The following is a 13,128-nucleotide window of genomic DNA, read 5'->3' as shown; positions in this document are numbered from 1 at the left end:
GGCTCGACAAATACGGGACCAATGTCCTGGAGTACCACATCTGAAACAAGAACTTTCAAATCTTTTCGAGGGATTTTCATTAACACTCATGTTTTCATGATTCCTTTTCTGTGGGTGGTTCGTGACGCCCTTTTGAGATGAGTTATAAAAATAACTATCTCTATAGTTTTCAAAACAACGGCCTCGACAACGACCACGACCAATTCCACGTCCACGTCCACGACCATGACCTCGAACTCGACCTCGACCAAAACCTTGTCTTTGAATTTGATTTTGGTTTCCAGGTTTAAATTCATTTTTACTTACAGCATTTACTTCTGAAAATGCTGATGATCCAGTGGGTCGGGACTGATGATTTCTCATTAGTAGCTCGTTGTTTTTTTCGGCCACAAGAAGACAGGCGATGAGCTCAGAATATCTCGCAAATCCAAACATTATATATTGTTGCTGTAAAGTTATATTTGATGCGTTAAACGTGGAAAATGTTTTTTCAAGCATTTCCGATTCTGTGACCTCATGTCCACAAAATTTTAGCTGCGAGATTATTCGATACATCGCTGAATTGTAATCACCGACTTTCTTAAAATCTTGGAATCTTAACATATTCCATTCATCACGGGCGGTCGGAAGTATAACTTCCCTTATATGTTCAAATCTTTCTTTCAATCTTTTCCACAGAGCCATGGGATCTTTTTCGATGAGATATTCACATTTCAAACCTTCATCGAGATGTCGACGCAAAAATATTATAGCTTTTGCTTTTTCTTGTGATGAAGATATACAATTTTCTTTAATGATCTCGCTTAGACCCAATGACTCAAGATGCATTTCTACATCGAGAGTCCATGGCATATAATTTTTCCCCGTAATGTCGAGTGCAACAAATTCGAGCTTTGTCAAGTTTGACATGGTGGTACTAAAAAAAATTATGATGCATTTTATTAGTTAATGAATATTGCAATACAAAGTAATGGATAAACAACAAATACAAGCATTCGTAAAAATAAAGAAAACACATGAGGAGGATATTCTCCGATAAGTACAAGATTCGTGAGTATTATAACCAAAATAATTAAAAATAACTTTGTGAAAGCCATCTTCTTTTTTCTTCAAAAATTTGATGAAGAATAATTTTAGAGAAGAAGAGAAAGTTGGAGTGATTGAATGTGTTTGTGAGATCATATTTATATGGCAAAAACAAGCCGTTTTGTTACCGTTTATGACCGTTGGTGTACAAGAAAATAAATGTATGTATTTGTATAATTTTATGGTAATAATATGGTGTATATAATATTAGTAATGTTTTAAATAATTATGTATATCATATCACAATATTATAATGAGGTGTCATAAGATATTTTGTTTAAAAACCTTATAGACTTTTATACTTGTCGTATCCCTTACCGGGAGTGTGGGATGTCGTCTTAACATCCTCCCAGGATTTATAACAAGTTTTTTGAAAAATTTATTTTTATTATTTATAATAACATTATATTATATAGTAAATATATAAACAATAAATAAATAAACAATAAAATAAATATTATTACTTTTGTTACCTTTTTCTTCTGTTTTGGAGCTTGGAAAAATATGGAGGACTTTTAGAGCTTCGTGCTGATAACGTGTTGTGAAAAAGTAAAAANATAAAGTTGTCATGTTATCAAAAACATGCAAAAACACAAATTGAAAATGTCATACAAATAAATAAACATATCTGACAATGATCATGATGGTTTTCTCTTGTTATTTGATTTAGAATGATAAATATTCCTAAATATTATTATATTATTCAAATGTCTTTAAATATTATCTTTTCTCCACGTGCTTCGCACATACACTTTCCCAGTTATATAAAAATACCAGGTCGAGAAACAAGGAATCCAAGGACAAAAAATAATACAGAAGAAAATTCATCGCCATATTTCCATGTGAATAATAAACAAGTAATGGCTATAAGCCAACTGCCAAATGGTTACCTGCATATCTAAAACTAGTCATACAACATCCATCATCTTTCTTAATCAAAGCACCCACTGGCCGGATTTGGACTCGATCGAACGAGTTATGTTGTCACTCCCTCTGTATCATATCATTAGAGAACATTCATCATACGAGGTACAAGTGTTAGAAAACAAGTGCCTCAGTGTGAGTCAATCAAACCTTTTGTCGTTTAGATCTTTGCGGTGATTCGGGGGGGAATGCGCGTTCATGGCTGGAAGAGGCCTGCTCATCCAGGCTTGCATCAGCCTGCAAGTGCCATATAAAGTAAAACCACAATCTCGTTAAGAAAACGAAAAGCATGGAGAATCTTTTCGAGTCTAGGCTCTAGAAGAATCTCAAATTCAATTCCCTTGGAGTAGATATGTCTGTCACCTGTGTTTGAACCGAAGAAGTTCCAACGTTCTCGGTAATCATGGGCATTAACTGATGAAGTATATTTGATAAACGTATCCCTTCTTCGCTCACGGCTGGCGCTGGCGCTGGTGCTGGTGCTGGTGCTGGCGCTGGTGCAACGTCCTGCCTTAGTTCACTAGGACTTGGAATCAAACCTGAACTCAGGGGATTGACATTCTCCCCGGGAAACATGGTCCTCAGCAGATGCTCAAGTCCACCCTGGATCTGAGCAGAGAATTCTTGACCAGTAATCACTTCTGCAGCTGAATTACTAATGCCTGAAAAGTTGTGCTAAAGTAAATAACCTAACAATATAAAAATCATTTAATTCACAGGTAAAAGTACCTATCAAAGAATCATAGTCTGTTTATAATGATCTACTGACATAATTTAACAAAATCCATAAATAGACCACCTCACAGCAATAACCAGTGAAATAAAAATAATTGCAAGCTTACCATTACCCCCAGTCACTCCATCGTTTCGCTGTTGTGGAGAAGAAACAGATATAGGTTGTTGGGTGTTGCCAACAGGACCATGATGTTGATCCAATGCTTGGGAAACTATTTCACCATTTTGATTTCCTGCAGTTACTTGCTGCACTCTTGCCAACACTGGATACAGTATTCCTATTGAACCACGAGATGAATCAGAACCACCCCCAACAGCAGCAGGAACTGCAGCCACTACAGTTCTAACAGGAATTGCCCGCACTTGGGGCTCCCTGCTACTTGAATTTGAATCAAATCCTGCAGGCTCTTGTGGACCAGAATTTACGCTATTAGAAGACACTGGAGCACCTTGCCCATGAGGCTGCGACCCAGTTGTGTCTCTTCGAGGAAATACTGAACCTGATTTAAAAAATTTATGTAAAAATATAAATATGTGCCGTGATTGAAAGTAAGCATTTCCAGAGGTTGTCAAGAAAAACTCCGTTGGACTGGGTTTTCTACAGCACCTGTTCGTATTCTGATGTCAATATTTCTAGGCAGAAATCCAGAACCACCAGAGCTTGCAGCTAATCCAGAGCCCTGTTGAGCAGCACCAACCGGAATTGAACCAAAACTTACTCCTGGTTGGAAGGGCAGCGGCTGTAGTAGGTAAATAAAGTATAGGGTGAGCAAATCTTATAACACAAGAATCGGAGGAACACTTATTCAAACAAGTACCACCTGAACCATGATAGGATTGGGCCCAGTTGAGGATACAAAAACAGAGGGCCCAGAATTCACCATTGCATCAGCCTGAGGATGGGATGAATAATCATCGTTAGTGGAGGGCAATGCTTAAATTAATAACTTTTCATGAAGCTACCAAACTGGATAGGCACTTACTACAAAACGTAAACGTTCAATCAAACCAGGTAGTAGATCAACATACCGGTGTTTGACCCATCCTCAGAGTCATTATGGCCCTGCCAAGCTCAAGCAATAACGACCCTAAATTTTGGAAAAGAGCTCCCGATCTTATAGCATTAGATTGAATTCTTGACCGCTCCAATGAATCGGTAACAACTGCTTGACACTGCAGTTGTCCAGCAAGTTGCTGTGGTTGAAGACAGAGTTATAGAAGCACAAATCTCTAACCACGAGACAAGTATTATGTTTGTCATATTTGACGATCACTGGAGACAGAGAAACAACCCTTCTTTGATTTATATCTATCAATTCACAGTTACCAGGTTTGACATACCGATAAACATTCGGTGGCTTGGCCAACAAGCAGTTGTCTGGTAGATGTCATCACCTCTGCCAAGGATTCTGGTGTAAGGAGGCCTCTGGCCTCGTTAGAATGTAGAGTAGTATCTAATTCCTGTTCATCAGACTCAGAAAAACCAGTATTTCCACCAGCTGGAAAGTCAAAAACTCAAAACACTCAAGGACGAGAAAAGTTGATGGAACAAAATGGAAGAAATACAAGTTTTAATCAAGGATAGTTCCAGACCATTGGCAGTAAATTCTTGCCGCAAATGACTTAAGTACTGTAACAAAGTAGTCAATGAATCTGGTATTATCTGCAATTAAAGTATGAACTAGAAACATTGTCATTTTATTCAAAGATTAATACAGTGACAGGAAGGGATTACACATTCATTTATGGAAAACATAACCCAATATTTCTTTGTTCGTCTAAAGTATCAATATTTAGACTGTGCACAAGAAGAACAATTAAATCCGAGAGCTACCGGTGGCTGCATAGCTTCCACTGGTACAGATGCAGCACCTAGTTGGTCGGACTGCATTCTGCTAGAATTTCTAATGCCACCATGACTGGGCACAGTAGAAAACCGCTCTGAAGGAAGTAACTGCCCAAGAGAAACATGAAAAAATAATTCGAGTGTTATCTCAAAAGAACACTCAATTAGAGATGGCGTTGAATCAAAACTAGCATAGCTCTCTCTTATAGGAGAAAATTCAAGCATTCACACTTACATTAAGATCAATTCCTTCGCCACCATTTCCAGACCTTGGGATTCCAAATGAACTCAAAACAGCTGAAACGATCTAGAAAGCAGACCACCAGAAACATATATGTCTATTAGAGAATTATAGTTCTTATAATCTAGTGAATATTCATATATTTACCCGATTGAGATCAGGAAATGCTCCATCTCCCTGCTCTGATAAGTTGAAGGTTCCAACAACCATACCAGAACCTGCTTGATTGCCTGGATTAAGCCCGATTCCTATCGTTGGATCAGTTGCTGAAAAGAGAGAGAGGCTTGATATTTAGGTGACTAGATAATAGCCTTTAGATATAGCGCGCACAGAATGAAAAACTGGATGTAAGGAAAGGAAGTAAGAAGACCTATAGCAGTAAAGAAATATTTGATCATCAATGTGGCACATTAAATTCATCTTGATACTGAGACACACTTAGGCGTTCACACTAACTAAACTGATCTTGTAAAATCCACAATTCTAGAAGGACAAGGATTCTATGCAAGCACAATACATGAAGCATTTTTTACCAAACCTGGATGATCAAATGAGCTCTCCGGAGATGGAGCAATTGGTTGTCTCACTACCAGGTGCAGGGTGTGACCATCTTCTACATCTAAAGATTCATGCATTAAGGAACTCAAGCAAAAGATAAACGATAAAGAAAAAACCCTCTAAGATTCTAAGTCAACCTCTGAACTCATAGTTTAGTATAAATGAATATGATGAACACATCTTAATAGAAAAAATGCAAAATATGTAATTCAAGTACTACAAACTTGTAGAGATATTTCTTCATTCCAACAGCCAAATATTCTTTTTATTAACAATTTTCCTCCTACCAAGAACATTGTTCCTGAACTACTATGAAAAGATAAATAAAACTGCTAATTTGTTTTGAAATAGAAATCTGTATTTACAACCCACTGATTGGACCACGGACCAACAGATCGAACCGAATTTTGCCTGAATTGGAAACCAGGTTGACCCTTGCTCCAGGTCGAATTACTAAGATTATTATAAAATCTTAATAACAAGGCAGTTTAGGCCAAAAGTATATATAAGAAACTAATATTGCTAGTATTTTTATGCAAACAATTTAGTCTTGCTTTCAAGCATGTACTATGTGGATTAAATCAATATGTTATGCCATAAAATGATGATATAAGGGAATAAAATGTTCTCTAAAGTATCAAAATTAACTCTTGCAGTCAAGATTCGCGTGGTTCTACATATAATAATAAAAATGCAATAGAAATATATCAGCTTAAACAACAAATGTTCCCAAATAAACATTTATCTAAAACTAGATTTCATGTATTGAAAAAAACTCAATTTTAGAGTGACACTGATACCAGATACTCACAGATGAATGTAAATTATTAAGCTTAATAGTATTCACATTCTATCCGTAAAACAGATGTTTACAGAAGTTATTTCCTTAAAACCTGAGTAGGAACCCATACTCTTTCAAAGGACTTGCACATTGACTCCCTTGAAATGAATCATTATGATGTACCCCGACTGTTACCCAAATGTTCACGCCTCTCTCATATGTTAATATGGATCCAACCAAAGACTAACAACAAAAGTCAAAGACTCAACTAAGCCATAGCAATTTCACAATGTAACAGCAACCCAAAAACTTTTCTCATCTTTCTTTACCTGAGAATAATTCATGTAGATTTTTCATTGCCTCATACACTGGAGTGCAATTTCACTTATCAAGCATTTTGTTTAAAGGAAGATGGCACTATCAGCCACCAGAAAACAGCCTGCTTAATTAACAGCAATTCAGCATTGCAAGAATTAAGCTAACCTTGCAAATGAAAGTTCATACAAGTCAGTTATGCCAGGTATATTGAACAAAACTTCGAAGAAACTTCCACATTCAAATAAATCGAAAGACAAATAAACAAACAAGAGAAAAAAAAATCAACAGTCAAAAAGAATAAGAGCCCTTCCCAAAACTCAAAGCAAAGACTCACAAATCAAAACTTCAAAGGATACGGTAAGCAGAGAGAAGCTGATCGTCCTTCAAAACTTTTCCACGGCATATAAGGCGTTGTTGCTCAGACAGGACACCAGTTAAAGAAGCTATCTGTTCCTTAAGTTCAGGAACAGGAACCTGCAACCAGTGTACAAATTAACAAACTAAGAATAATTTGAAATCACTATGTAAAACCAAATTCTCATTTTCTAGTCAGTGACAACATGCATGATGAGATCACCGTGATGACCCTACTTAGGGGTGAGCTGAAACTGAACCAATCCGAACCACCAGTTTAGATCGGTCTTTAAGTAATCACAGTTGGGATTGGTTTAAAATCAATCAAACCGACTTTGTAAATACAGAAAATATTTAGTAAACTTTATTTAAAACTTAATTTATTATAACCTTTATGATTAGAGAAATTTAATTTGCCGTATTGGTTTTACTTCTTTCTCATATCTATTTAATATTTTTCCTTACTGTTTTTTGAGAGAAAGATGTTGATGTAGGACGTAGGTTATAATGAACGATTATGGAGTTTCTTTTGAAACTATAGTAATTCATTTTGAGGATTTATATTTTTCATGCTAAATTTATAAGGTCACGGGCATGTATTATATTGTTAAATACTTTAATATCTATGTACTTATTGACATTTGTTATCTATAATAGCTCATGCAGAAAATTAAAATTATGTTTAAAAATATTTCATTAGTAAAAGAATCAAAATTTGAAATCGATCATTCAAACCAAACTCAACCGAACCAAACCAAAACACTAGATTTGGTTTATAATTATTAATGGTTTGGATTGCTATTTAGTATAACCGATAAACTTGGTTTGGTTTGCTCACCCCTGACCCTACTAATGCATATTTATGCATGAGCCTCGTAACAACATATTCAGCAAACAGCTAAAGATATCAAATTAAGTTGAAATATCTTGTGCCTTCCCATCCCACCACAGATTCCTTATCTGCACGGAAACAGTAAAAACCATTTTCATCCAGGTTCTAACCGCCCAAGTTGCAAGACTCGCTCCAATTCGGAAAAAACATGACCTACCGGTCTGTTTTCTTAGACCTAAAATGCACTACAAACTCTAAATTTTATTTCAATAACTCACAGATTGCTTGCCGCTCACCCCACGAGACAAAGTACACAATCATTCCTCTAAATCATTTAATCGAATTTCTAGGAGAAAATTATCCACATCAGCATAATATAAGATAATGCCATCAGAAATCAATGAGTTGATAATTATTCAAATGATAAATGCGATTTCAGTAGAAGAAAAAGAAGAAATTTGATCCATGGTCAACTCAAAGCAGCTTTATGATCATTTACATTGCAGCACACATATAAAACATGTGCGTGAATAAATAAAAACGGACATAGGTGCAAAGGCACAAGCGTACAAAATTGACTGAAAAGATCCGAGCGAAAGGGAAATATATATTACACATTTATCCACTCGCAGTGTGAAAGTTTGAGAATCCAACGTCTTGATCTTTATTTCAACGGTAGTTTCAGAACCAGCCACATCATTATGGGATATGTCTGTGCGCTCACCACTCTTACTTCCCATCTACTGAAGATTTAACAGCCTGAAATCAGCTAAGTTAAGATGTCTTGATAAAAAAAATATTTGATCACAAAAGATGGAAAAGTTGAAACTATGAAAATTTTTACCCAAGCCGGCCCCAAGTCCTCAACAATAGAACCAAAAAAGTAGCAAGAAGGAAAAGGGAATCGTGCATATTTATGTAATACAGAAATTTTACATGTTTCACAAAAGTGGGAAATACTCAATAAACATCTGGCGGGATAAAGAAGGAAAAAGGGAATCATGCATATTTTACGCAACACAGAAATTTTACATGTTTCTTTAAAAGCGGGAAATACTCGATAAACATTTGGCGGGATAAACCTGTGTTCCTTAACCCCCTATGTTTGCAATGATAGGGATTCCGGTCTGCATTCGATATCATATCAAATCAACCAAGAAAAAATCATTTCCCTATTTGGTCAATTTTAATGCGAAAATAGTGATGCTGAACTGCCCATCCTGGACATACCGTAAACTGATCCAATCATCACGAGTTTGGAATCCTACTTAATATTCATCTTCCACCACACAATTCGAATACCACATAAATACAATTGCTATGGCAGTTATATTTTCCACATCATTTCCACAAGGAATTTCTTTTTTTTAGGTTGTCATCAGCTCTATTTCTCTAGGGTTCAAGTAACCATAACCTAACACGAGAATGACCATATCTATAAAAATGAATGCCCTTGAGTCTAAAGAGAAAAATCCTGCGGGTTTATATAGAAAACACCCACCATTGTCCATCAGTATCCAAATACCAAAAATAACAACGACGCTCTCTTTTTTCCGGACATAAAAACACTCGAAGTTCCATCCATTTTTGTTCATAAATAACCATACATCGAATCTCGCAGCAGTAAACAAAGAATAATAAAGAGTAAATACGGATTCTTGAATAATAATTCTCTCTAACAAAATTCGGTCACCAAATTAAACTACTCTAAATAGAAACCCAAAAAGCCAAAATCCAATCTTTTTGACAACCCATGTACCTGGTAAGCTACAAAACGTCGGGAAAATAGCACAAAACTGCGATAACCTAAGAAAAACAGTCCACGAAACAACACAGATGCATACAAAAAAGATAAAATAAAATAATAATAAAAAAGAGTTTATGTAAAACACGATCTTCAATACTGTTGATAGCTGATTTAAAAAAATCACAAGCCAACAGAGCAGTAGCGCAGCTGAAGAAGACGAGTTGAAAAGGTCTGTCAGGAACTCTGATTTCGTATGTAAAATTATCTTTTTTTAATTATTATTTTTTGATTACAGAGAGATAATAAGGGCCTGTTTGGTTGGTTCTGGGTGAGCCCAAAGTAACCTTAATGGAAAGCCAAGAACCCGTTGGCCGCCATTTTTTCAAGAATTTGTTTTGGCGATTATTTATTTATTAGTATTTTACACGTTTATTTATACCCGAGTAAGTTAAAAAAGTAGGAGTGAGATAGAAAGTATTTAAAAAATAAGGACTCTGACTTTTTTTTTAAGAAATAAGGAGTTGACTTTTGATTATTATACTAACAGCAATTAAACTTAATTAATTCTCCTTTTTTTTCTTCTCGATCGACACACATCTTCTCTCAATTAAAATTTACGAGTCTTTTTCCACAAATCGAGATATTGAATAGACCCAACAATCAATGGTCGACCATGGTCGACCAAAGCTTGGTCAAAGACCAAAACTTTGATCGACCAATTGTTGGTCGACCATTGCTTTGGTCAAAGACCAAATTGCTTGGCGACCAAGCAATTTGGTCTTTGACCAGACCAACATGTTGGTCTTTGACCAAATCAATGATCGATCATTGGTCGACCAAAAGTTTGGTCGATTCATGCTTGTGTCGACTAAAACGTGGTCAAAATTTTCTTTTTCCATCAGTCGATCGATCAACGAAAATAAACAATAAATCGAAATAAATGTTAATATTATCAGATTATTAGTCATTACGTCGATTTGTGTTGAGAATTATAATCGGAAAGGAAATGAAAATGGGGTCGACGGAGAGGATTTAGGTTGAGTCGCCTGATGAGAATAAATTACGTGTTTAAAATAAATGTATATATATAATCAAATTTAATGATTATTTACACTTAAAACACAAGGACATTTAAGTAAATTGAGCCATAGATCCTTTTTTTAAATACTTCAGAATGCACTCCCTTTTCCCCAAATTTCCCTTATCTAATGTTTAAAGGAGAATAACAATTTTTAGAATATATTAAAAAATATTTATATAATTTGAGATAATGTTTAAATGAGAATAACAATACTAAAATTCACGACGACACTCTTTTAAAAAGTTGAAAAATGTAATATTATATAAAATAAATTATATTTTATTTAATATGACAGATAATAATGATAAATAAACATATAAAAATAACACAAAACTCCATAATATAACAACACGAAATGATATAACAAATATAAACACTTAAATGTAGTCTATATTTTCAAATAGCATCAAATTCAAATTTGAATTTTAAAAAATAAATTTAAAAGACTTCACATTTGATTACGTATTTATTTCATATTTGTTTTTACATATATAATGTGATAGGTGAATATATTAGTATTAATAAATATTTTTTTATAGCTATTTTTGGTGAAAACTTTCCAAATATAGCAAAAATTTTGTTTTTATAATAATTTTGAAATATTTATGAACAACACAACTATAATCTTATATTCTTCATTAAAATCATACATTATCAAACAATGTTCAATTTTTGTATGATTTAACAATTTATTGTATTTATTCAAAAAATTGACAAATTACAAAAATCGCCAAAAATATAAAATTTCTATCTCAAATCGAAGACATCGTGTCAACACCGATATACTCGTCCGGATAAGGCAAACGATCAAATTTTTCGAAACTAATATCATGAAACTTCTATATCTTTGTGTTTTCTACGTTATCTCCAAATTTCAAACCATATCAGAGCATATGTTAAATGTCTGGGATGATTGTGAGTCGGGTTTGTGACGAGGGAGTTTGACGACGATATTATCTGTATGTCTGTGCATTTGACTTGTTTATATGATTTGTTGGTATGATCGATCGTTCTTTAGCTGCATGTGCTTTTATTCGAAAGCTGTGATGATGATTATTGAATTGTAATTGTTAAATATTATGATCAACAATTTTATTTTCAGTTATGACAGCTAGGGAACAAGTACATCCGCACGGGGAAATAGATGAGGTTGATAATGGGTTTGGGCAGATGAATCCATTGCCACTTCCTCCTATGGGACAGGAACCTGCAGATGAGCTTGTATTGCCTGGTAAGTTGAGTTTGACACAGTTTAGTGGTTATCTTTCGTCGATATTTGATAACTCTGAGACTGGAGAGCGACCAAATGAGTGGATTGAGAGGATATAACAAATATTTCTAACTGCTCCATGTGCTAAGTCTGCTTGGTTACGATTGGCTACATTCCAACTTTCGAGTAATGTACTACTGTGATAGCAGACAACTGAGGGTGGATAGAGAGCCCATGGTCGTACTATAGATTAGGATGTGTTTCGATCTCGTTTTCATGATAAGTATTTTTCTCTAGCAGCTAGAAAAAAGAAAGAGAGAGAATTTGAGGAGTTGAGATAGGTAGTATGTCTGTTTCTGAGTATGAGTCTCGGTATTCTACATTGTTTGAAATATGTGTCACATGTTGTTATGAATGCTCATGCTAAGAGGGAAATTTCTTGAGATGATTGAAGTTAGATCTGTTTGATCGTATACAATCAAACAACCCGGTATCATTTAAGGATGCAGTGACGAGGGCTGAGATGGCTGAGCTAGTGATGTAGAAGTATGGGGCTCAGGGTTGATTATCAGAGTTTAATAAGGAGTCATTACGACTGCATGGACAAATCTTTAAATTTCAGAAGGGTTCATATTCTTCTTCATCCTCATTTGGGCGTTGATTTGATTCATGACTTGTTGAGAGTCGTGAGGGTAGTTCTCAGTCTGTTTAGCGACAAAGAGCGGAGTGAGATGTTTTCGTTTTGAGAGGCTTCATATGATCAAACAGTGCACACAGAACGAGATAACATGTTATGAGTGTGGCAGTGTAGGTCATATGACGAGGTATTTTCCTTGTCATGAGGGACAACGAGAGCGCAGGGGTGATAAAGGCAGATCCTCAGAGAGAGGAGGATGACAACATCAACAGTTTACACCACGACATTTTCGTGGATAGCCACATATGCAGAGAGCTTGTCCGCCTCAGGCATGTGTATGTTTTGACACGAGAGCTGGCAGAGGAGGCACAAGAGGAGATGATAGCGAGTAAGTTCTATTTATGTTCTTATCCTACTTATATTCGTGTTGATACAGGTGTCTCGAATACTTTTATATTGTCGAGGTTTTTGGTTGAACATCATATGCACATGTCTCCATTTTCTATATCTCTTTCTGTTTCGACACCTTCTGGATTTGATATATCAGTCGTATCTATGATATCATATGCTTTTATTTCTTATAAGGATGCATTTGTTCCAAAACAACACAAGAATTTGATTTTTTCTTGATCTTGTTCTCACTGGGTGTGCTTATCCACCTACTTGAAAATCTGTTGGGGGTTCTCTCATATTTGTATTGTGAGATCACATACTTTCTCTAAGTAGTTCGTGGGAATATGACAAATTTATTGAGGGAGGTTTTCCCCATGTTGTATTC

The 13,128-nt window shown here is 35.3% G+C and overlaps 1 protein-coding gene across 1 annotated transcript; it reads right to left on the bottom strand.

Moving 5' to 3' along the window:
• Positions 1-1,846: 1,846 nt before the first annotated feature.
• Positions 1,847-9,559, bottom strand: LOC140980543 (ubiquitin-like domain-containing protein CIP73). The gene is made up of 15 exons (XM_073446424.1): positions 8,290-9,559; positions 6,846-6,963; positions 5,371-5,451; positions 4,980-5,098; positions 4,827-4,898; positions 4,580-4,699; positions 4,339-4,408; positions 4,087-4,244; positions 3,775-3,939; positions 3,567-3,638; positions 3,353-3,485; positions 2,853-3,245; positions 2,374-2,672; positions 2,161-2,247; positions 1,847-2,079 (listed from the first exon to the last, which is right to left on the bottom strand). The coding sequence occupies exons 1-15, from the start codon at positions 8,413-8,415 to the stop codon at positions 2,071-2,073; spliced, it is 2,022 nt and encodes a 673-aa protein (XP_073302525.1). The 5' UTR covers positions 8,416-9,559; the 3' UTR covers positions 1,847-2,070.
• Between the last annotated feature and the right edge of the window lie 3,569 nt (positions 9,560-13,128).

Source organism: Primulina huaijiensis, chromosome 7 (genome assembly GCF_012295235.1).
Source record: "Primulina huaijiensis isolate GDHJ02 chromosome 7, ASM1229523v2, whole genome shotgun sequence".
Lineage (NCBI taxonomy): Eukaryota > Viridiplantae > Streptophyta > Magnoliopsida > Lamiales > Gesneriaceae > Primulina > Primulina huaijiensis.
The sequence above is the reverse complement of the archived record's forward strand: the minus strand, read 5'-3'. Positions and strand labels throughout refer to the sequence as shown.